The sequence below is a fragment of the Furipterus horrens genome, unplaced genomic scaffold (genome assembly GCF_987537825.1).
Source record: "Furipterus horrens unplaced genomic scaffold, mFurHor1.1.pri manual_scaffold_5, whole genome shotgun sequence".
NCBI classification, from domain to species: Eukaryota; Metazoa; Chordata; class Mammalia; order Chiroptera; family Furipteridae; genus Furipterus; species Furipterus horrens.
The window spans coordinates 112,491,567-112,518,063 of NW_028327175.1; the positions used below are offsets into that span (position 1 = coordinate 112,491,567).

Here is a 26,497-nt window from a genome sequence, read left to right on the forward strand (position 1 = left end):
TCTTTTCCAAAAGTGAAAAGCTTAATAAAGTGGTGCCATTTAACAAACAATTCTAAGTCAGGGAGCAGTTCTAGGGAAATGGAGAAATAGGGAGTTGAAGAAAATAAGGGTTTAATGCTCAAGTTGGCATACTTTTGTTAAGAGATGTTTCTTGCTAAAATCTTCCATGATGGGGGGAGGAGAAAAAGAGAGAGAGAGAAAAAGAGGGAGACAGACAGAGAGAGAAAGGGAGAGAGAGAATATTTTTCTAGGGCTTTGGGATAAACAAGTAAATATATTTATAAGAAAACATTGACAATATCAGCCATGAAAATATCTTTTAACTCTCTGCAGCTGGTAAGTACAGCTGTTATCCTAAATATTAAAATGAAAACACACAGACCACACTGAAAACTTTAGAGAGAATTACTTTTTGCAGGAGATCTTAATTTGACTTGAGAGAAATGCCATCTTTTTTTGAGGGGGAGGGTGTTTGCATTTATCCTGAAGTTAAGGAGTTCATTCCACTCACTCAACAGCATGTGATGCTATCATGATCAGAAGTCCTGCCACTCTGTGAGCCTCTGGACTCTCCCACAGACCAGGAAGAGGAAATGGATGGCACCGAGTAGTAGCGGAGTAGCGAGATTCTCAGCAAACTTGTAAAAAGAATGACTCCGGGAGGAAACAAGGATGGCATGCGCGTTAATGAATACTTACATAAATGTCTGCACCATAAAATCCATCCTGGTAAACAACACTGCAAGGGTGCACACACAAAGAGAAACATCCATATTAGTGCATTTCCCCATGCAGACACACCAACCCCTGCATTGGCGAAGTTAGTCTGGCCACAAGGTCCAAAACACAGGAACCGAGGAGAGTTTCCACACTGGTTAAGGAGGTTGGAGACAACAGTAGTCGGCCAGGCCAAGAAAATTAGGCTGGGTTCGGTGTTGGCCCGGAACCAGGACATGGTATGTGCTGGGTACCAGACTTCCCACCCCTTCAGGAGGGGTGTAGAAATGCAAACAGGTTGAGGTTTATTTTAAATGGCCTAGACAGATATGAGAGTCAGAGTTCGCATTCAGTCAAACCACAAAGCCCGCTTTTTCCTGGGGAAAAAAACATCTATTTAAAATATATGATTGATAAGGGTGTACACAGATTGTCACATTTTCAATATGGGTTGAAATGACTTTAGGGAAGCTGGACAACACAAACGATTTCAGAAATGTTCTTCTGTATTGTTTCACACTGTAGTATTATATTTGATAATTCCCTGAACCACTCTTTTATGGTAAATGTAGGCAAATATCTCTAATTATAATAGATGTGTGCACATGTGTTAAAATGTGTGTGTTTTGTGTGTTTATGAGTATACATGTGTATATGTGTGTGCAAAATTTTTGTGTGCATGTATGTGTATGAATGCATATATGTGAGTGTGAGAGTATATATTTTTGTCAATGCATACATGTGTGCGATGTGTGCATGTGTATACCATGCCCTTGTGCATGTATATAGCATGCACAACGTGTGTGGTCATATGTTTGCATATATGTGGATCTACATGTGCTTATGTGTGCCCATGTGTGTACATGCATATTTCTGTGTGTATATTTGCATAAGTTATACCCAGACTAAGAAAAGCCCCACATTATGATTGAACAAGCCTAGCCTTGCAGCAGGTCTCTGATCACTGTCCATAGAGTCATCCCAGAGAGAAGGGACTTCAATAGGAGGGGGAGAAGAAGAAATCCTGAAAGTCTCCAAAAATTTCTTGGTATACACCTTGAGTGAAACAGCTAGGAAAAGAATCTCACAGCTACATCATCATGGGAAACTGACTTAAAATTCCTAAGCATTAAAATGGGCTTAATGTGGATTATATGCAGCCTGCACACCTCACAGTCATCTGTGAGGGTCACAGGATATCTTGAATATAAAAATGTGTGTTCCTACATGCATGGTTTCCAAAGGATGGTAGTAGTTGCAATTAATAACCTTTCCTAATACTTCCCCATGGTGTTTATAGAAGATTTATGAGCCTGGCAAAGGACCAATGAGCCCCACCATTGAATGGAGCTGTGGTTTTAATAGAAGCACTACTTTGATTACCAAAGGACTGTAGCAAGTTTCAGTAGCAGAGTGGACCAACACAAAAGCCAAGCATATAGAGCCAAGGGAAGGTGCTTCACAACACACACACGCACACACATGCACATGTGCACACATGGCAGTGACATTGGTTTGCTGGAGAACACTGTAGTGTGCTTCTCAGAGCTTTCAGAGTTGGTTGGCGACACCCCAAGTACCATTATCCTTGAAGAGGTGTCAGGGATTGCACACGCTAAGGAGGTTGGTAGAAATCGCTTTCAGCTGTCTTTATTTTGATCAAAAGGGCTACAGTTCATGAGAGCACTTGTCAAGCAGCATAAAACCCTAATCCCAAATACTGAGGTTTGTGGCATCCTGAGCTAGGCTTTAAATTATCTCTCAAGATTTCTAACATAAAACAATAGTGTCTGTTGGGGGTCAGAAGGCAGGGCCAGCCTCTGCCAACAGGACTCAGCTCAGACCTGATGCAGTAGGGGACAACAACCAATATTTAGTTGGGGCCAGAACCACAGAGCTGATCACTGAGCCATAGCAAAACAACTTCCATCTCATTCTTTCATGCCATCATGACTTTGCACATGCTAGTACTTGCACTGGGCATGGCTTCTCTGCCAATGTCCTCATCAAAAACAGATTGCCATTCAAGAGAAAAGTTAGATAGGAACCACACAGGCATCTGGGTCAGATTTCAGCCTCCCCTATCAGCAGCTACATAGCTGCTGGACTAATTACTAAGCTATCTGAGCTTCATTGACTCATCTGTAAAATGGGGATAGAGGTAATAGCCCACCTCAAGGGTGGAGTCAGAGAGACAATGTTATAAGGTAATGAGCTACATGCTTGACATCATAGCTCTAACTGAATGTCACCATTGCTGAGACCTTTATCCAATGCCCACCCAAAGTGGAGTTATTTCTTTCTCCTGTAAATGCCAACATTACATTTTGTGGTTCCCACTTGGTCAAATAATATATATATTGGTCAAATATTAAAAGTATTTGTGTATGGGACTTCTTTCATGTTGAATTGCACCCAGTGAACTTATTCAATGTTCTATCCTGCTGATGTTTAACACATTGCTTTTTACTTGGGAGATGTAAAATAAATATCTATTGACTGAATATTGCCCATATTTTATAGGGGAGGTGACAATCAATGATGTGGACTAATTTACTTATCAAGTCCAGGTAGAATTAAATAGAGGATTAGGAAGAGGCAGCCTGCAGTCTCAAGTTTGTTTCTGATCTGTTTATTCAGTATCAATGACTCTTGTCAGCAGAGAAGGGGAAGGTGAATAAGATTAAAAAACTGGATCCTGGCTTAGGAGACCAGTGCAAGAGGCTAGACAGAATGTGAACAAAATATTAATATTTAACCAAATATTAATGTATTCAAATATGGGAAACAATGCCCTTTTCTAAATATTTGTAGATGGGACCCAGTCTGTGTCTGTTCTTCTAAAACTACAAGCATACCTCAGAGGTGCTGTGGGTTGTTCCAGACCTCCGCAAAAAGCAAGTGTCATAATAAAGCAAATTGTAATCATTTCGGTGGTGAGGGGTCTTGCCTTCAATTTGTAAAAAATGCAACATATGCGAAGCACAATAAAGGGACCCAGAATAAAACAAGGTTTTACTGTGATGGAGAGAAGAGCTGAGGCTAGACCTTGAGGTCTGTTCCAGTGGGCATACAGTGTGGGCCAGAAGTGACTGACGGGCTGTGCCCTGGCTGAGAAAGTGGCCCCTCCTTTCACCAGGACAAGACCTTGGGCACTGGGCAAGCCGCGTACCTCCATGTAAAGCCTATTTTTACCAACAACTCCCAGAGTGAGGCAAGACCAGGCCCTGGTGTTTGTTCAGTGCGGCAGACTTGTTGCCATGCTTTGCCCTCCAATGTGGGCCACAGAAAGTTACTTTGGGACTGACTGACATCCCACGTTTATGAGACAGAAAATCAAAGAGAAAATGTGATCTCACATCCTCATTTTGACAGGCTCAAACAAGCTATATCTCTGCTGTTGAAATGCTTACTATATTCCAACCACTACGCCAAGGCACAGAGAGCAGAGAGAGTGGGTCGTCTCACTATACCTGCCCTCGGGGAGCTTACAGGGTGTGGGTTACTCAGTCACAAAGCTATGTGCATCAGTGTCGAATGGAAGCCTTGATGGGTGCTGCGGAGGAGAGGGACAATGGCACTCTGAACGTGGAATGGAAGGAGGCAGGCTAGCAACAGAGGTGAGGGAACTGGAAGAAAGGCCTCAGAAATTGCAAGAGCTTAGCCAGGTAGAAAGCAGGAAGAGCAACCCAGCCATAGGGGACAGCCTATGCAAGGCTGCAGGAAAGGCATCTCTCAGCTTTGGGAGGCTCTGCAGGAAGTGGTGGCTACACTGAGAAAGGAAACAAAAAATTCTAGCCGCTATTATAAACTACACTGTGTGTGAATTGCTTGTGTGTCATTGAATGCAATGCCTGCACGTTTTAGAGAGAAAGGAACAAGAGGCTGAGTGATCAACCTTCATGCTAACGAAAACACTAGGAACCAGTATGGTTGTCCTCGTTGGCAGTGTGAAATGAAGTCACTTTGGGGCCATCAGTTTCACCAAAATGCTGTGTGTTTTCCCCTCTAAGCTACAAGTAATAGTACAAGCACAAATACTACTACTCTCTCTACACTGATTGAGTGGTGACTATGTGTCAGTCCCTAATCTGAGCATATTGTGCTCATTATCCCAATCCTCAACGTACCACTTTGAGATGGACAATGTTATTGCCACTTCTTTAAGAATAAAGAAACTGAAGAGGAGAGAGCTAGGTAGTGACTAAGCTGGGGTTCTAGCCAAGGTAGCCTTGGCTTCACAGTCCCAACTTTTATGGGCTCTGGCAGGCAGCAGAGGTCAAACTTCAACATGCAGCTGAACCACCTGGAGGGCTTGTTCAAACACAGATGGCTGGGCCTCACACCCAGTGCAGAGGCCCTGAATCAGTAGATTTGATGGGAGTGGGGTGGTGGTGGTTAAGAATTTGCATTTTTAACAAGTAACAGGTAATGCTGCTGCTAGTCCAAAGATTAATAGGCTCATTGCTCTATGAAACACCAACCTCCATATCAGCTTTGTAGGTCCTATTCTAAATGGAAGGTGGTTATAGAAAAGCTCTTACAAAGTCTCATGCTGGTTTCCATGAATATATCTAAACACTTTATTTTTAAAGCCCCATGAAACAGGTGCAACAAATTTGTAGGGAAAGGAGGACAGGGGTCAATGTCTAGTATGCATCTATAGATAAATAACCACAGCTCAGTCACAGGAGAACAGAGCTGACATCATGCACGGAACAGGTGCAGTCAATTTCATTGCAAAGACGGTCTGTCTAGCCATGCAAAGGTAATTGTATTGCTTGTCAATCACTTGGGGACTGCAATATGCTTTTGCAGGAACATAATGCAAATGCACATCTCATTTTCTTAGAAAGGTAGTAACAGTGGTTAAATATTTGGATGAATGCAAGCAAGGAATGATTGCACTATAGCAAATTAATTTATTTCAAAAAAAAGGAAAGAAAGGAAGAATAGGATGTCCAAAGTACATGATGTGTTTGTATAATATAATAGAGCCTAACCACACATATATTTTTGAAAAAAGAGTTATATAAAACTGCTCTTCCTTACTTCCCTTTCCAAGTGGAAATAAATTAAAAATATTTAATGCATTCAAATATAGCTGTTTTTAAGTCGGTATCAGGTGGGTCCATGAACTTGCTGGCATAATTTGTGTAGAATTGTGTGTGTGGTGTGTGTGTGTCCATGTATGTGTACACAAATGTTTTCCAAGGGAAAACACATCGTTTTAACTAGATTATCAAAGGCATCTATGACATCCCAGTCCCCCCACCCTAAATGTAAGTACCACTGAGTTATGGTGTCTGTCCATAAATTCACTCAATTAAGAGGATTTTTTTTAAATATAAGAGGTTGTATTTTAAAACTAGCTGAGAATCTGAATAAAAATTGACACCAAAAACAAAAGCTAGAGAGAATCCTGAAAAGTACTTGAGAATGAGTTGTGATGACTTCAGTTCTAGAGTTTACATTAAATTGGAAAGTTCCTAAGTATCAGATAATACAATGTGAGGTTTAGACATTTAGAAATTAAAACCAAAAAGCATGTTTGATTTATAGACAGCAAGCTCCATACACACAGATCCAGAGGTTGGTTATCAGAGAGTTTTTTGGGGACCTGAAGGCATTCTCAATGGATCTATGTATGGATTATATTCTTGTACTAGCTGACTTTAAGAAGTTTTCTCCTGGGATACTGCCATTTTTTTTACTATACTCAAAGTAGCACAGAGTCTCTTCAAAATACTTCTCAATTTAACTCTGAGAAGTTGTACACAGAAGTGTCATAATTAATTACCTGAGAAAGTGCAGAATATCTTGCTCAAAGATATCCAGTCAACAAAGACCAAACCCCTATAGCAGATGCTAGATGCTTAGCCTAGGCATTTAATAAGTAGCCGTTTTATAATTAATTAAATAATTAATCAGGAAGAAGAATTTGGTGAGGTCAATCTCATGAAGTTTCTTTGGGAGGGAATGGGGTTTAGTTGCTGTTGTCTAACATGAGAGGTGGTATTGAGTCTGGTGGCTACCTTGCATCTTCATTCACAAATAATCACTGTGCAAGCTGGGTAATTTCTCTTATTTATGAGTCATAGGAAGACAGACTGGATGTTATGGTTCTTCTACCAAAATTGACTCTAAAATCAAATATGAGGAGAGATATGGAAAACTTGGTCCATTCATCTCTTGTTGAGATTGCTCACTAGTTAATATTTTATTGACAATCTACACATTACACAAACTATTGAAGTGTTCTGTGCAAACCAAAGCCATCTCTGTGGCTTGTGGGGGATGCAGATCTGTGAACTGCAGGTGCCTCCCAGCAAAGGAGTAAGTGATGCAATACAGGGAAAGACAAAGGATCAGTAACTGCATCAACCTCAACAACAGTAGCTACAGTTCACTAAACACTCATCATATGATGGACTTACTAAGTCATAACCTTATATGGATCTCCTATCCCATCCTCTATTAACCCATTGGAGGCAGACATAGTCTTCACTCTTCTGTAAAGGTAACTGTACCTATACAGGTTAAGTCAACTACCCAGGGTAGAATAGTGGGGGCCAATCTTATCTGCCCCAACAATGTCTTTTTGGACTATAACAATTCTATAAACTTTATAGCCACTAGATTTCTAACTCACCACTCAGTCTCACTGAGTTAATGTTGGTAAACAATAGGGGGGTTGCTGTCTCAGTCTAGAATTTTGCATTCACTTCCACAATCCCTCCATGGCCCAAGCAGGGCCCCTGCACCCCTAGCCCCTGAAGGAATGATCATGTATTAATGTCCCAAGAAGTTTCTATTTGGCTATATGAGAAAGAGAGATAGGGCCTCTCCATAACCTATGTTATTTACTTGCTGGAAGGGACTTCAGAAAACATCAGGATGTGGAGGGTAAAACCAAATCAATGAGAGAATGTGGATGCAGGTAGGGCAACCTTGGTGAACCCTCCTGGATAACTATCTTGATGTTGGATACTCCAAGGGTTCCCATGGCTCCACAGAGGCAGCCGTGGAGGTTCTGTGGGATTTTTTTCAGCCTCATGTATAGAAGCTATACATGAAGGAAGGATAAATGACACATTTTTGGTTGGCATTTAAATAACAAAGTATATTCACATCAGATACTTGATGAAGAAGAGTTTAGGTTGGCAGTTAGATATATCTTTAATTGGTGACAGTGGGAAAATTAAATTTTTTCTGAATAAATGCAGTTTTCTAGCTGACATTGATACAGAGAGATCTGATCAGATCACTGGGGAGAAGTAGGGAGGAGCAGTTTGCCAAGGCAGTGGTAAGCAGTCTAGGATGGGATTTGTTGAGAAACTAAATGCCTCTAGAGTGCATAGAATTACGGGCAAAAATATTTGAAATAAAACAAGGGCTCTTGGACAGGCATGTGTGGGCTCTCTCTGCCTCTCAGGCTCTTCTTCCTCAAAGATGCCTGGACGAGGGTGCTGCAGCTGCCTGCATTTCCCAACGGACAGTATTTTTGATGGGAAGAAACCTGGGCACAGCCTACGATAAGGCTGGCTTGGCAGAGAGTGGCAGGTGGCTGTTCTAGAGGGAACAGGCTGTGAGGCAGAGGCCTGCCATTCTCCCCAAATTATATAACTTTTGTATATTATGTTGTTTAATTTGTAAACAAACCCTATAGAAGTAAAATAACTAAAAACTAACAGGGGGAATGCTAGGAGAACCCAGGTGTTAGAGTTTAGCCTTAACTGATAGGCTTAAGTGATAATACCTGTGTTAACAGGCTTAAGTGACTGCTTTTGAATAGACTCCCTTTATCACCAAATCTTTGCCTCTGGAAATTTGCCAAGAGGTTGGCAGCGGGCAGCAGGACCCCAACTTACTGTTCAGTAACGACATCTTAGAAAAGATGGGGATCACTGGGTGTGAGGGAGAATCTCAGAATGAGGTCTTAGCGTAGAGATTTAGAAAATGATTGAACATAAATGTGTCCTATTTCTCTTCTCTTCCTAGAAGCTTTCTCTAAACACCCAAGCCTTTCCTTGGTGCTCACACAATACGCTACTTATCACATTTATTGAAATTGTTGGCTAACATGGCACCTTCTGCCCTTAACTGGAAGAAATTCCTCTGCAGGCGCCATTTGCCTCAGGGTCCCCAGTGTAAGACAGTGCATGGAGCTGAGAAAAAGGATGTTGAGCTGACCTGGACATTTGTAAAGACATTAGTCAAATCTAGAAATCATCCTCCAAAGGACTTTGGAGACAAACAGCTGTAAGAAATTCACACTATCTCCTGGACCGCTTGAATCCTGATAATATCACATCCTGGAAACAGGAGTGGGTTTCCAACTTCTTTGTAGCTCAATGTAAGATCAGGGACTTCCCTCCTCCAGCCAATATCTGCTCTTCTGTCCAAGATGAGCCACCCACAAGCCAGAGGAAGAAGGAAACCACCATTTAAGATGCTGGATTCACATTTTTGTATCCAGAGTCAATGCACTCCAGCCAATTTGTGGTCCAGCAAAACACCCAGCAATGAGCTGAATTTCCTCCTTCCCCACCAGCCCTTTGCTCTTATAGAACTTGCAGATATGAACACACATATACACTCCTAGCTCTTCTGTTCTTCCTATTCTTCTCATCTTAAGAATTTTATCTTACTATCAAACATGGGTTCAGAATTCCAGTCAATATTCAGCAAAGAGGCAGAATCCACCATTATAAACAAAATGATTAGGAATATCATTGTAATATTAATGCTCAATCATGTTCCAAACAGTCACAAACACATTGTTTCACCATTTGGAGATGTCGTGTCTCTCCCTGGCATATGTGGTGTTAATTAGTTATGTATGGTTATTCCCAGCAAAGAGGAAGTTCATTATAAGTTAGCAAATTTCTACTTTACGGCAGGTGTGTTATTCTGAGACTTTTATAAATTGTTCATATGAGAATAAGCCATATAATTTTACTTTATTTTTTTCTGTTCAATATAGCAGTGAGATACTGAAGGTATGTATACCAGAAAGCTGCAATTACCAGCTACCAAGATAAGATAATGATTTTTCAGACAAACTAATGGGGTATAAACATGCAATTTTGCATTTATGGCTTATGAATCTTGCTTTAGTAATCACATGAGCCTAGCAGGTAACTTTTTTTTCTTCATAACTCATTATGTGACCTTGGAAATAACAAGTCTTTATTTCTGCCTTTCTGGATCTATAAAATGGGCTTGATACTGTGGGAGCTGAAGATAATGATTATACTCTCAGCGATTATTTATATCACATGATGAAGCTTAGGACATGAAGATACATTATTTTGGGGGGTGGGAGAATTTTGGGCCAATACATCCTTGGTTTTTTATTACCCACCATCATTCTAGTAGAATTCGTGTGTGTGTGTGTGTGTGTGTGTGTGTGTGTTGTTTGGTCCACTTAGAAACTTGGAATTGACCTAACTCTAACAACACCAGAAACAATGGACTTTGTCTTATTTCTCTGCCTTTAGTTTCCCTTCCTGACAATTCCATCGACTTTGATTTCTTTACAGTGTTAACTTTGTCTCACAGCATTTGTTTTCAAAACACTTCAAATGCTCTCCTTTGAAAAGGGAGAAGTGTGAATAAATATCTCACTGAGTACAATAGAGAGATGATCTAGGCTAATTCGGGCTTTCTAAAAGATTTATAAGCAAGAGAGCTATTTAAAAAATGTGGTTAACCCTGTACACATAGTACTGAATACAGTCATATTCTTCCCAAAGACAAGAAAGCAAGTCACAGGCTGGGGAAGCCTCCTGTCAAGCAGTTCTGGGCATAGCTGGGTTTTCCTTAGAATAGCACCATTGGTATTGAAGGCCCCAGGACTCTTTGTATCGGGGGAGGGGCCATCCTGTGCCTGGTAGGATGTTTAGCAGCATCCCTGGCTTCTGCCCACTAGATGCCACTTCGCCTCCCAGCTCCTGCTGTGACAACCAAAAATGTCTCCAGATATTCCCAATGTCCTTTGAGGACCACTGCCTTAGTGACCTCCCTCTCTCCCTGACTGTATGCAGAACTGTTCTAGGAGGATCCCTTACCAGGAAAGAGAAAGGGCAGCATCTCAAGGTTGCAGCCTGCCGCACCAGTACTGTTCCCCCCACCCCCCCAGCATTCACCACCATTCCTTGCTATTCACTTGGCAATACCAAAGTCCATGCACAGAAATACCAAACTGTAATGGGGAACATAAGAATTTGCATTTCCTTGCAGAGGGGAAACAAAGACAAATGCCGTTTTGGAAAATCCAGCTAAAATGAGTCTTAATTCCAATTTAATCGAAATTTTGAATGTTTGCATTTGACTCCACACTTCATTTTCTCTTCCCAGCTGAAAGCTCATCAACCTTAAAGCTCGAGGTGTCTTAGGGAAGGAGAGTAAGACCAGCCAGTGATTTTTATGTTTGAAAACCTCATGTCCTTCCATGGACAGATTCAGGGGGCAAATGTGATCCAACCTCCTCAATAACCAGATGTTTGCAATCATTGGAAACACATCTTTGGCTGTAACCATTTCTTTGTTCTCCAGCATTCAGTCTCAGAGACAATTACACAACAACATGTGACATGTAGAATGCTTAAAGGCACCATCCATGACAGGACAAATTACACTCGTTTTTCAATACTCTTTGCAAGGTGCTCCACTACAGGTGCGCTGGGCGGCATGCTGGGGTGTTCTGGTGGGGCAACCAAGACCGGCATGCGTTCTCAAACAGGAGGGGCGGATGCAGGGAGGCCCGCCCGGGAGGTAGCCCCACTTACCCGCCATAGGCAGGGATCGGGGGCGGGGGCGCCGCGGCCCGGAAGGTGTTGTACACGGTGCGGCCACGGCCTCGCAGGTGCGCCCCTCGGTAGGCGGCTGCTGCGGTGGCAGCTGGATACGGAAAGCCGGGCACTGCAGGGCGAGAGGAGAGAGCAAGACAAAGGCTTTCAGAGGCACACCTACCATAGAGGGAACCTCCCATTCTGACCTTGCTCCCTCTGGGCCAGAGCTGGACACCTGCCACCCCTCACCCTGCACCCCACCACTACACACTTCCAGGAGCCAAGTGTATAAAGGCGGCAGGAGGGCAGGGGCCAAGGCCAAGGTCCAATTCTGGAGAGGATGGGCTAGATAAGTCGTTGGGCTCTGTGCCCAAAAGTATGTGCTAAATGACAAATTTTGACGAACAATTCTTAAAAACAGAATTAAAGCTCATTACACAGTTTTTTAAAAGATGGATTGCAATATGTACGTGCGATGTGTTCTTAACATCAATCTGTCTTCTATCGATCCATCATTCCATCCATCGTTCAATCCAACCATCTATCCATCCACCCAATTCATGCATCTATCCACACACACACATATACACACATATGTCTAGAGCGTAATATATTTATATATATATATCTGTGCATGCATAAGTGAATATAAATGTACGTTGTGTGCAAACAAGATAGGTGTGTTCTGTGTATGTATATGCAGGTGTATGTGCATATGTGTATGTGAATGTGTGTATATATGTACATTTATATTTGTTTGTATAATTATATATACATATACACACATATTTCAGTGTGTTCCATACTTATCTCTGGGGCTGAACTGCATAAGTGCTACTTGTCTGTTCCTAGCTTTTCCCTATTTCCTTTTTACATATATTGTTAACTGAAATACAGTGTTCCCATAGACATGTGCATGCATCTATAAGTGTACATACACCTCATGCTCCAATAAACAAATCATTCCAAACATCCCATCATCCCCCTTACCATTTATTCAGCCTATAAAACACAGTAACAGTAGTGACAGAGAAGTCTGGGAACTCAGCTCTTAAGAAGAGAGTGTGGGCAGGGTTTTCTTCCCTGATGGAAAATTCTCTGAGTAGGATAACTTGGTGAGGAGTCAAGAGGGAAATTAAGCGTGATGCTTGAGACCCCTGATAATTAATTCTGTTGCCTCTGCCTGGCCTGTCCTTCTTCCCACAGCATACAAATCCTAACCCAGGAGGCCTTCAGGAAACTGCTTCTGCTTTCCAGCTCCTTCCACTTCTCTGAATCCCCCCAGAGCTCTCACCATGCTGCCCATGCCTGTCCCATCCCACTAAACAGCAGGCAGTGCCCAACCCCAATGAATGGAGGGTTTGCTTTTCTGGAAAACACACGTGGGAAACTGCTGTCCTCGGAGATCTGTCTTGACAGCTCAGAAAGTCCTACAGTGAGGGAAACGCTTTAACCTAGTTAACCCAGCACTCCCCAACTCCATTTCCCAGGTACTCTTTTTCTTTTATCCTCACCTGAGATATGTATATTTAGAGAGAGAAAAAGGGTGGGGAGAGAGAGAGAGAGAGAGAGAGAGAGAGAGAGAGAGAGAGAGAGAGAGAGAGAGACATTGATGTGAGAAGAATCGATTGATTACCTCCTGTCCGTGCCTCAACGTGGGATCAAACCCACAACCTACATATGTTCCCTGAACAGGGATTGAACTTGCAACCTTTTGGTGTACAGGATGACACTCCATCCAACTAAGCACCTGGTCAGGGCTCCCAGGCACTCTTTATTTTGTGGAATGCCTCTCATGGGTATTGATTTTGAGAGAAAAGTCAGTCACTTGTTACTTTTCTCTCTCCTATTAGTCTGCAAGCTCCTTGAGGCCTCCCTCCACATTCCATTCAACTTTGCATGTCCTGCCTCTCCAAGTCAACAGGAAACCCTTGATTTAATTCACGGTAGGTTCTAAATATTGGGCACTGGCATGAATGCATGGATGACTTCACTACATGACTAGGTAAATGAAGTTGTGGGCTGTGGTCACACCGTCCAGTACACCTTCTCTGCTGGTCCCATTTTTCCCCCTCTCATCCCACTAACCTCACAGGAGCTTTGAGAATTCCAGAGAGGAGGACTGGTGAGATGACCCAGGGTGAGAAGGGTTTCATCCCCCTCCACAGCCCTCCCTCCCCGCTCCATCTCTCCTGGGGTTTCACACAGTGTTTGTTATGACGTGCAGGGCAGGGAAGGACATAGAGTTTCTTTTGGCAAGACATAAATGCTAGGAAAGGCTTTGCTCGCAGTGAAGGAAGCTTAACACCCTCACACTTCACTCTTTTTTTATGAAACACCTAACCATGGGGTGTAGTATTTCCTGCTGTGCTCATGGGTCCCACCCTATATCCAAACTGCCAAGAAGGGCTTTCTCCTTCTGACCATCACATTCAGGAGCAGAAGCACTCCACTCCATCTTGTTCCATTACTCCCAGGCCTTGGAGAGTGTTTGTAGCTGCCTGGTGGGAGGCAGGGGGCAGGGGGAGCAAAGCACCCCCCAATTCCATACCACTTCATGGAACTGCACGGATTGGAATATAACCCTTGAACCTGAAAACAAGATGGACTGACTCTCATTTTTGGAATTCTCTCTGTGTTCCCAAATGGTGAACAGCTAGCCTGCTTCATGAATTCTATCCTTTCTTTCTCTCATGATGAGGGTTGGTAAATAAGACAGAATCATTTCATCTTTTTATTTGTGTCTGAGAAGACCATATTGGTTATTTGTAACCTTCTTTTTTGTTGTTAAAAACAAACCGGGCAGCTGAACTGAACTCTCATCTTGCCAGCCCCTAGCACCCACGTTTCCTGGTCCAGTTTCAAATAATTGTGTTTGACATTGTAGAGAGGCGTCCATCTTAACAAGGAAAGTGAGTAAATCCTAATATCATAAAAGCCCAGAAATAATGAGATACAAGACGTTTGCTTCAGGACTGGGATAAAATGAGTGATCATGTCTTGATTTTAACTCCATTTCACCACAGTTCAAATATAAAGTTTTCATAGGAACGCCCTGGATTTTGAAATAAAGAAAATGAAAAATTCACAATCTGGCAGAGCAGCTGGCTGCCTGTGTGAGAAAACACGGTAATTATGCTGACCCATTCATTATCGCTGGCTACAGTGCGGGGAGAGGGAGACAAGATCCCTCTCAGCGACAAGCAGGTTTTACAATAATTCTTGGAGGATTTAGATGTTGAGAGATAACATGAAACAGAAGCTCAGCAGGAGAGCGAGGGGAGCACAAGCTGCTAAAAGTGCAGAGACAGGGTTCCATTCGTACCTTGTTTGCTGCAGAGAGAAACTGTCCTTCCCAGTGCAGGATAAGATACTTATGGATCTTAATACAAGGCTCTTTGGGCCCCTCTACACAGAGCAGATTATTTTGTTAAGGGAACACAGGAAAGACTACACATCAACTCTTGGTGTAAATATTGCCTTCCTTGGAGGCCAGGTACCCTTAGGTAAAATAAGCTGGTTCCAAGGCTCATGCTTTGGAGCAGAGGTTTCAAACAGAAAGTGAGTCTCCCAGATGGACGGTTGTCTCAATAATCTCTTTCCTGTTGCCAGCCTAGGGCTGGCCAAGGGGTCTCTTAGTCTCTAGTTAGTTATGCTAATGAGCATTTTCTTCCTCTTTATTTCTTCTTCTTCTCTATCCTTCCTTCCCTACTCTTTTATTCCCCTCCTTTCCTTCCTCCCTACCTCCTGCCTTCTTTCCTCTCTTTATTTTTTCATCTCCTTCTGGACAAGACTTCCACGAACCTCCCCTGGTGTACAGTAAGTCCTCACTTAACATCATCAGTAGGTTCTGTAACTTTCAGCAAAACGACATACAACAAAACCAATTTTAGCGTAAGCTAATTGACACAAACAAGATTTAAGTTCCTACTGCATCTCATCAACATTATAATAAAACAATGCTATTCAAGAACCTACTGTAACAGCAGTCAAGCAGCTCGGATCCCAGAATGGAAGAACTTGCGCTACTGCTAGAATGAGCTTAGGTTCCACAGGAGCACTGATCTCCATCTGCTCTGCCTTCTGATTTACAAGATTGCCTGCACAGGGCAGGTATCAGGTATTGAACATTGTGCCTGGATACTTTTTGGTGGTTAACCAGTGCAAATTTCCTTCTTTCTTAGGAAGTAGATGCCCTACCTGTTTAGCTTCCACCTTTCCTAACACTTTCTTCTATCCAAAATGTCCTTCCCAGGTTTTGTAAGCAAACAGCATGCAGATGACACAATCGTATCTCAATCATGATCCTTATAAAAATGATTTCTGCATTTATACTTCTAGGTGTTGTGTTAGCCCAGAGATAGCAACTAGACTTGGAATATCTTTGATTTTGATAAAACACAAAGACAAGTTGGATAAAGGTATTGGACTTATATTATTGCAGACCTTCAACTAATTTAAATTCACTTTTATTGCTGCACAGTGTCAGGATTTGAAGATCTGTTTTCTGTTTGGGGAAAAGCAGGACTCAAACTTGCCCCCCAGACAGGTGATATCTATTAAAATTTCCTTCCTTCATTTAGCTCTGGACAATGCTTTCTGGCACCCAGCAAATCACAGTCTCTGAATGCAATAAATTTGTGTGACAAGCAACAACATAAAAATAACAATATTTATAATCCTTAACTTGTCTTATTTGTAGCCCTGCCTTCTATGTGTCTCCCTGTCTCCATTAGAGAATGTTCCCCTACGGCTGGTTTAGGACAGTCTGGCTCGCTTTTCTTGCCGATAAGACAAATAGTCAGTTTCAAGGGGAAAAAAAAAAAAAGGACACGACTCTTTGTCAAGTTTCCTGTAGACTCAACATGGGATGGGAATACTTTTTATTCACTGGCCCCACCAGGTATGCTGGCTTGTAGAGGCTGGGACACGGCTAACTGCATATTTGATGCAATTACTTCAATAAAATATTCAGATACAGATTAAAGAAAGCCAAAATAGCTTTGTCCTTGGACCCTCTAGAAAGAGACATCTATCTTATTATGTACTTTGTGGTATGACACTTATATTTGTTGAGTGAAAGTTATCATGTCATCTACCAATGCCCCAGTTCTGGAGTTTGGATCCAGTAAGTGGGCAATAAATGTTTAATCAATCCAATGCAAAATGCCAAATGGATGCTCACAGTGTCCTCTCCATTTCTGGAATGGAGCAAATCACTGTTAATAAAAGTCATAAACCTGTCACCCTGTCCAACATTTATAAATGTAGATTAAAGAACAATGTTAGAAAGGAAAGATACCAAATTCGAGGCATTTCTGCACCCCAATGCTGGAGTTTGATTGTTTTTTTCTAGCTGAACTTCAAGTTAATAAACATGTAAACAGACCATCAATGGGGAACAATGGCAAGTATTCAGGCTGCTTTGTGGAATACAGTATAAATCCTTAGTTCTTGGCAGGAGAAAAGAGAGGCAAGGGAGGGGGAAAAAACCACAGGTTCATTATACTGGAAAAGTTCCCTCTGAAACCTTATCCAGCATGAATCAAAGTGAAAAATCTGGTATCACTGCAACGAAAATTGGATTTAGCTCATAAGCTAAAAATGTGTTTCTCTCAAAGAAAGCAGGGCAAGAGCTTTTGGAGTAAATACCAATTGAGCATCCTGTTGACACATCAACAGTCTCAGCCCACCCACTCCCAGCCTTCAGCTAGATTTATACCCAGAACCTATTTTGGGGGAGGTGAGTGGAGAAACCATCTCCCTTGTTGGGAATAAGGTGCTCTTTCTATACCTTGGAACTCAATGAAATGGAAACTCTAGGGATGTAACAAGAGACAGACTGTGATGTGCTGGAGAATAGAGGCAAATCAACATTTTTAATTGAAAGATGTGTGGGTGTATCAGCCAGCCAAATGAGCCATTTGCCCAAGTGTCAACTGCTTCCTGTTTCCTCCACAAAGACAAAGCCCCCACCTCCAACCTTCAATGAGCTCTGCTTTCAATGTATTTACAGTGATAAATGCATGTTCACTCCCTTCATCTCTTTTACGAACATGGTGCTTACCTTTGAAAATAAACACAAATGAGATCATCTCACCAGCCCAGGAATCCCAAGAGAAGAAACACAAAACCAGTGGAAAATACTTGAGGGTTATAAACTGCATATTAAAGTTTTAGAGCTCTGGGAGAGATGGCAGAGTAGCAGATGCAAAAGCCAACAGGAGGGCAGATTCTGCATCAAAGCCATAAAAATATACAACCGCTTTAATGGGCAATTATTCTTTGCATTTGTGTGCTGGTTTTAATTTGCATGAGGTTGCCTGATGCCCTGGAAAAGGTGTGCCTTCAGAATGGAGCAGGGGCTCGCTTTTTGTCCCACTCTTCCTCTCTCTTTGCCCTATAATGCCACCTTTCCCCCACCCTTTGACTGTTTCAGGGCTGAGAGATGTTCATGCTAATTTAGAGCCGAATTGTTCTGTGGGTAGTTTATGGTAGGAAATATACACTTACATAATTCTGGGGGTGCAGATGCACTTTCAACAGCAGGTTCACGGTTTTGCAGGATCCCCCTTGGGGGATCTCCTGTTCCATGTGCTGGACCATAAATTAAGAAGTAGCATAATAGGTAACATACCGAGGTGAAATAAACAGCTAGCTATAGCTCGACTGCAGAGGCAGAGCATTGTGTGATAAACATCACAGTGAAAACGGATGATGTTTTTTCCAAATGGCAAAAATGTTTGCTTAAAACAGATCTCAAGTAAAAGGACATCAAATTGGTTTATAACACAGACTTTAAACACAACTAGGTCACTATCTTTAAATGACATTACATGGGACATTTGAATAGGTCAAAGTAAAAATGGAAAGGCTTTCAATTTTTCTAAAAAATCAGCAATTTCAAGGCTTGGGGAAAAAAAGAAGGGTTTCATCCATTCAGTCATTTACAAAAAGACCAAAAGAGCCACTTAATTTGTTGGAATTTCCAGTTCTCATATTCAGAAATATTTACTCCTAAAACACACATTTGAGATCGACTCTCGTTTCATTTAAAAGTGCACATTGATATTAAATACTGCTGTTTAGAAGTGAATAAATCTACATTTTGGACAAACAGTTCCTTATAGGACACCCTCATTTGAAATGCATTGAATAAGAAAACAAAAATTTCTAATTAATGTACAAGTCTAATCACCATTCTCCACATGGAAGGGTAATTTTTCACTGTTCATTTGCTCAGTTTAATCTCAAAACTGACATAACAGAAATGCAATGTCCTATAAATCTCCACTCATTTGTTTCTTTAATATTCATATTCCATTGAACTGCAGCTGCTTGTTGCTTCAGTCTGTTACAACTTGCAAAAGTGTCGATAAAAATATTATGAAAGGCAAGATGTGTTTCTTTCTGGCTGCGCGTGCCATTTATTTGGGGAAAGACAATACATGGCTCGTGGATTGTTCCCCGGACTGCTGCTTGGCGGGTGATTAGTGATTAATTACCTGGCAGCAAATTGACATGGCACGAGGAAATTGACACAGCCCTGATTAATTAACTTTTTATGGGCGGTAGTTACTCACAAAACATTGCGCACCATAATTGAATCTCTTTACATAACGTCATGGTACAAAAGTTTTAGTCAAATCCTAATTAGCCAGAAGTTTCTAGGCTGTTACAGGTCTGATTTAGGATGTGTGGAAGGGATTGGCAAGGATTTGAACTTGGAGAGAAATGCACATTTTTGAAGGGAAAAAAAGATGGTGATACCATACTGGTCTGATTGCCCAAGCTGAATTTGTTGACCTAAATCGTTATTGTATGAGGCCGAAATGCCTCTGGCTGCTGCTTTGCAGTTGCTTCTGCAAGTTCTCTTGTCTTTTGTTCAGTCTTTACCCGTTGAGTAAATTTCCTCATCCAATCTTGGTTCCAAAATCACCTCCTCCTCCAAGTCTTTCCTCTCAATTGTACCTGACATCTCCTGACTGCCATTAGTCATTCTCCTATCACTCCCTCCCGCCCCACCCCCTCCACTTACCAGTGTTTCACCACCTTATTTGATTGCAACTTCATTTTCTACCTCTTTGTTGGGATGTCCTGACAACTTTCTTTTGGTCAATAAACTGTCTCCAGCACCTAGATGGTTATCGGGCCCAAGGTAGTATCTAAAATGTTTATGGATTATATTGTCAGAGAAACTAGAATGCCACAGTAAGTAGTTCCGTTTTGAAGGAAAAGTGGGCGCTGGTCCTTGGATCTGTAGGACTTGTTAAGATGCTGTTTCTGAAGGATGCATGTTCTGAGAGAACCTGGTATAGTGAGAACATTAGTGATGAAGGACTCTGGACCTTACTTGTCTAAAAGTTCAGGCAGTGATAACTGGAATAATCCAAACAAAGTCGTGAAGATGGTTGGCAAAATTCCAACTTCCTGTACTCTATTACCAATGGAGGAGATTCACCTGTATGATATAACAGCCATTATTTACTCACACTTGCTAACTTCCAGACTCACCAGTTAACTCAACTAACTCTTCACAAAATCATACAAACCAGGCATCATGGCTATCTTTACTCTTCTGGGAAGAATGGATGACATAGAGCAGCTCAGAAACTCAAACAAGTATCTGAATTCACACATTTTAACACTAGAGACACTATCATCTCAACTATTACCCAACAAGTCAACCAGGACAAAGGCATCCCATGTCACTTTAGGCAAGACTTTCTCCATTTTCCTTTCCTCCTATTGTCTGTACAAGCTGCTACATCATTTCCCTGTATCTATACCACATCCAAAAAATCCAGCCCCAATTCATCATAGACTGAGTTAACTTGCAGGGGAGTCTGTTGATGTCTCCCTGAGACTTCAATATGCTCCTTGTTGGGAGCAGGGGTAGAAGCAGAGGAGCGGGGGAAGGTGCCATTTCTTACATTCTATATTTATGTTCTGAGATTTCAAGACACCTGGAAGGGCTTTGCTCCTTTTATACTAATTGGATACAGGCCATGGGGATCACTACTGATTTATGTTCCCAATAAGAGTCCAAGGCAAGCTGTTTCCCTTCTCCACTGGGGTTTATCTCCACATCTGGATGTGTGCCAGGGGATTGTATACAATCCAAAAATGTTGGAAAATGGACTCTCCCAGCAACAGGGACCTGGGTTACACTATTATGGTGTCAAAGACACAAATCTAATTAATGTCAAAGTAATGAACTCCCTATGACTAAATTCAACCAGAATTTTCTCCAAGATGTGGAATATAATTGATTTAATAGTGTTATCAATTATCACTTTACTCACAACATGATTGGAAATAAATCTCTTCCTTAGAAAGAAATGAATAATTTATAAAAATAAATAAATAACAATGCAAAGAACACACATATATTTACTCTGAATAGTCATTCTGGTGTTACCAAACCAGAAATGCTTCCTGACTTAAAAACAAATTCAAAACACTGCCACAAAACCCACACCCAACACTCATGCACAGAAGTATTCTTTCCTCATGTAGGTCTTTGAAACTTTGAATGAGGACAGAAGCCTTGGTTTTTAACTAATTGCCACACACTTCTGCTTTTACCTCCTGAAGTTAACTGTTGTCTCTTTTCTGCCAGGTTACAAATGGTCAGATTAATCCAACAGACACACATTGGCTTAATGTGCAGTGATGGGCTTTTACTGTGTGCAGGACATATTTGTAATCCGTTTATGTGCAGGTATTGACAGTACCCTCTGGGGCAGGTTTTTTGTAACATTTCATTCAGCAAAATGAGAATGAATCTCCATCTAGGAGTGTTTAATTTGGCAGGACCACAGAAGGCATTTGCAAAGGTGCTTTATGTTGTTTGAAGGAATGCTGAAGACAAAACTGAGGTGCCGAGGTCTATTTTAATTTGGATAAAGGGATTTACCATAATCTTTTTGCTTGACAAAACCCATACTGGTTTCAATTTAGTTTTTTTTCAGACAGCATGGAACAAAAGCAAATAATTTATATAAATAATTACTTTATCGAGTGCATATACACAGTACAGATTCAACTGTTAAATCATTCATGATCTAACTAACAGCTGGCTGAAACAGCAAGCCCAGTGAATTGCCTCTCCAGGTAAGAAACAGGGCTAGTGAGATAGATTAGCTTCCTTATTTTGGGTTGGATTTCCCATGCTTCTCTGGGGTTGCTGCAGCTCCTGAACATGAAACCCTCAGAGAGGGTTGGCAGTAGCTCACGGGATGGAGAGACGATGCCAAGGCATCATTCATTTTACTTCCAGCCATTGCTGTGGGTATAGCTGGTTGTTTCATGTTGAGGCCATCTGATTTTCAGAGTCAACTTCCACACTCTAAAGACTGAGCCTGATCCTTTGTGTGATAGCCTAAGCACACCATCTGGACCTGGGGATCCCCTGCCTGATGTCAGAACAGCAGCCCTCCCCACACCCCATGTATAACAGACTGAAGGAGAACCCTACAGAGGTGATCCAGTTGTCCAGTCAGTCACTGGACTAACATAAACCTTCCAAACCAGCTTCTCTGGCGAACTTTCAAAAGATTTGCAGAATATGGCTTCCAAGAAAGAAAGGGGAAGCCTGAAAGGCTTTTTACACAATACTCTTATTTAATGCTCACAGGTAAGTAGGTATTCATAGATATATTCATGGCAACATGGCAAAGAGACTAGGCCAAGGTCACAGAACTAGTGTAACCATGATAATTTAGACCCAGTTCTGCCAGAATCCAGCTCTTTTCACTAAATCATGTTGATGCTCAAAGAGAACTTTGTAAAACCAATACTATGGACTAAAAGTGACTTGTAGATGAGTAATATTCCACTGTACATGTTATATGTACCACATCTTCTTTATCCAGTTGTATATTGATGGACATTTAGGTTACTTCCATATCTTGGCCATACAATGGAATATTACTGGGTCACACACAAAAAATTAAATCTTACTATTTGCAACAACATGGATGAAATCTACAGGATATTATGCTAAGTGTAATACTTGTATGTGGACTTCATTTAAGTGTGGAATCTAAAAAACGACAAATAAACAAAACAGAAATAGACTCAAACATACAGAGAACAAACTGATAGTTACTAAATGGGAAGGGGGGTAAAAAGGTGAAGGGACTAAGAAGTAAAAATTGCCAGTTATAAAAACAAGATGTAGAACACAGCATGGGGAATATAGTCATAATATTGAAACAGTTATGTATGGTGTCAGGTGGACACTAGACTCATTGGGATGAAGGGTCACTTTGTAAGCTATATAAATGTCTAACGACTATGCTGTACACCTGAAACTAATATAATATTGGATGCCAACTGTAATTGAAAGCAATAAAATTTAAATTAAAAATGATCTTTGGGAAATGTTTCTTAGATCCTTGTAGCAATAACAAGAATGGGGATAATAAATACTCTTGGGAAGGCATGCCCATAGAGGCGGTACTTGTATGTTTGTTTATTTTTACATAAAAAGTGATAGGTGTCAGGCGCCTACACTGCATGCCAACAAAACCCAGGGAGATAGATCTAAATGCATGGTGCGCTATTTGGTACTGAAAACTGCATTTTATTAACACTCCCCATAAACTCTTCGGTAGCAACAAAATAGCTTTGGGCAAGACAGTACTTTTACATAAATGAAAACATAATTTAAGAAAGTGATGGTTTTGGAATTTTTAGTGAAGCAACTGTTTAAATTATTGTGTTTAAATGAAGTATGCCAGGCTGTTTTCCCTCCAATGGGAGACAAGCTCAGCTTCCCTTTTTTGTATCTTTGCATTGGGTAGGGAGATTTACTTTTGAAGAGAAATAAGGCAAAGGGAGGAGCGGGCCACCTTGGTAGTTGGACACATGTCTATGCAGGAAGCACCAAGATTCCCCACCCCAGCGCTTGAATTGTATGACTGTCATTTGGTGTTCTTACTCCCCTCCTAACATCCTCACTCCCAGTTCTGCAGACTTCTGAGAGAGCGCAGCTCCATTTGCAAAGCCGAGCCTGAGGAATGCACACTTGCACCATTGTATCAAGCTGCCCCACTTCAGATTCCAGGTATCAACAGGATCTTATTTTTGGCCCCTGCAAGTTTCATGTTCAGAGCTCTGAACTCAGAACAGGTTTTGTTTTTACCAATTTTCAAACCACATTAGTTTGAGAAAACAAATGAACTGCAGATGAATGCATAAGAAATGAACTCAAAATAAGCTTCCCTCTTGCCTCTGTCAAGGGCCAGTGGAAGGTGGGCGTGGTAAAGGAATTAGAGGGCGGAGCTCCACCAGGCAGTTTGCTGATCCTCTTAAGAAAACGTGACCATTAAAAAGTAGTTTCTGTCAGTGTGATCACAGGACTCGGGTTTCCAGGGAATTCCCCAAGAACAGCTGCCTCGCTGCCTTTCAGAAACATCTCATCTTGGTCTTGTTCTCTGGCTGTGCACGCGCTGGAATCCCAGGACAATGTAGTTTATTGTTTTAATATCTGTCTGACACAAAGCAAACCATCCTCTGGTGACTCCTTATCTGTCATATGTATTTCTGTGAAAGAAATATCAAGACAAATAAGATGTTTGGGGGCACACCACAGGACGGTGGGTTTGCAATTGGCGGCCTTTTGCAGAAGGGAGACCCCCATCTGAAAAAAGATGAAAACCACCATTCTGCATTGAGATTAATAACAAAGCTCCAGGAAAGCCAGACAGCAGCTGCTTAAAATGGGCTTCTTTGTAGATTCTTCCCTTTAAGCAACAAAGGGTGGAGGGTATTTTACTAGTGATTTTTTTGTTTTACTAAAATTGGTTTAAAAAAAAAGACAAAACATTAATAAAAGAGTGGTCTAGGATTATTATGATTCAGCCAAAGTAACAGACATCAATCACATGAGGGAACTAACCCAGTCAGGGTGGAAATGGTGGGGATTGAAAATACAAATGAACCAGTTCTGAAAACTGGTGTCCAGGAGGAATCACTAGTAAAAAAAGAAAAGAAAAAGAAAAACCACTTAAAAGTAACCTCTTAATAAACGAGAGATGTGTTGGGCCACAGGAAAGCAGGGCAGATGGAGCAAAGCAAAGAAATGGTGCTCTGGTGATGGAGAAAGAATGATTCCTGGAGTTTCTCCATCGGTGGTGGTTGCTGGACAGCTGTGTCCAGCTGTGGACAACCACTGTTCAATCAATTAGGCATGTGCTATGATTGAGGCAACAGGTAGAGCATGGCACATAGTAGGTATCTCAAAACCTCTTCTTCCAAGGATTCAGTGAGGAGCTAGGATCTCAGAAGCTTAGTGTGTTTGTCTATAGTGCAGAATAATGGCAAAAGCAGTGATACTTAGTTCACCTACTAAAAGGTATTAACAGTGGATAAGTCTCCTTTTGGGAATGGCTTTCCAAATATCCCCATAAGTAATGTGTTTGCAATGTTGAGATCTTAGCCTTATATATCTATGTATTATGTATATTGTCTACAAGGCACTATTCTCGTCATCTTGTGTATGTCATGTCCACATAGTATTCACACACATAGAATGGTACCTGTAATGTAGAAAGTACTTGATAAAAATTGCTTGAGTGAAGTAACGCATTTCCAACCGCTCCCCCATGAAAAGACAAATAAGATGAGTAGAGAAGAAGGGATTGTTTCAGGGAAGGTGAGAGAGGGCACATAGGCCTGCTGTCACCATAATGCTGAGTCATGGACCCGGGAGGAATGATGCACTGTCTGATTCCTGATTAGAAGGATCAGCCTGGAGGGTGTTTGAGAGCCAACACTGTTGGGAAGTGTGAGAGAGGAAACAGAAGAGGCCTGGGTGGAGCATGAGGGATCCTGGGTAAGCTGAGAGAGTCTCACTATCCTGGGAAAACTGGGGCAGGTAGTAAAGGAAAGCCAAGAGCACCAAAATAAAGCCTTCAAATCTAGATTTGTTTGTTTGTTGTTTATTGTGAGAGCAAAACTGCATCAATCCATTGCATCTCAATTGAATTTATGGAGCTTTATTTAATATGTACCAGGGGGAGGGTATTCTTTTACATGCCTTCTTTACATTATTTATTTTAAAATGTGATAAAAATAATACAAAAATGTGAAAAGTACATGAGAGCCTATAAGAGTGGAAATATTTACTTTCTGGCCTTTTAAAGAACAATTCTGCCAACCCCTGGTTAGGTAGATCAGATAGGGAAGAGTGGCCTCTCCAGGAATCCTGGGTTGGGAAGGACAGCCTTGGCCTGAGTGCAGAGGCTGGACAGCTGCCTAGAGGTTGCCTTTGACCACTCCCTGCTCAGAAAGTCTGAGAGACAGAGAATATAGAGCACTGCTTGTTTGCACCCACCAGTGTGTAAATTTAGAGACTAATAAAGATGGAAGGCTTGAAATTCTGTTAGGCTGGGTTCAAAGTTGATCTGGCTGAGTGACACTGGACAAATTTCTTAATCCCTCTGACCTAAATTTTCTCATGTAAAAGGGTGTTACAGAAACAGGAGAGTCCAAAAACAAACCCCAGAGTTTGTGGCTGGGATATAGGAGAAAGGAAGCAGCTTTCAGGATGCCTTTGCGTGCCTGGTGCTGGTGGCTGGAAACTTTGTTGCACAAAGATCCGCTTTACTTCCAAGGCTCAGGAAGATGGGAGGGGTCTTGGACTGTGGGATGGTATGGAAGAAGCCTACAGAGCCTGCGTAGGGTTCTGTGAATGGTCAGAACTGTTGGCAACACCCACTGCGTCAGAGGAGGCAGTCAGGGATAGATAAACAGCTGTGGATATTTTAGGGGGCGCTCCCTTCAGGTGGCTTGGAGGAGGGGGTCTCCAGGCTGCTTTAAGAAGAGGCTCTCACCACGCGGTTTGTAGGAAGAAGACAGTTCGCAAGGAGGCTGAGAATCCAGGCGGTTGTGCATTGAGAGCTGGAGGGCACCACAGCACAGAAAGGACCTCCCCAATCATAATTGAGTGATTGGCAGCTGCTGGTAAAGCTGAA

The 26,497-nt window shown here is 41.7% G+C and overlaps 1 protein-coding gene across 10 annotated transcripts in view; it reads right to left on the reverse strand.

The window, feature by feature from the left end:
* The window catches only part of RBFOX1 (RNA binding fox-1 homolog 1), a 349,131-nt gene that overhangs the window by 51,214 nt on the left and 271,420 nt on the right, over window positions 1-26,497 (reverse strand). For 8 of the 10 annotated variants that reach the window (XM_090277043.1, XM_090277050.1, XM_090277048.1 and 5 more), the window contains one exon: window positions 11,511-11,643. In XM_090277043.1, coding sequence (XP_090133169.1) covers window positions 11,511-11,643 — 133 coding nt within the window. Of the gene's footprint in view, window positions 1-699; window positions 740-11,510; window positions 11,644-26,497 lie in introns of all 10 variants that reach the window. The other 2 variants (XM_090277051.1, XM_090277044.1) reach the window with 1 other exon arrangement.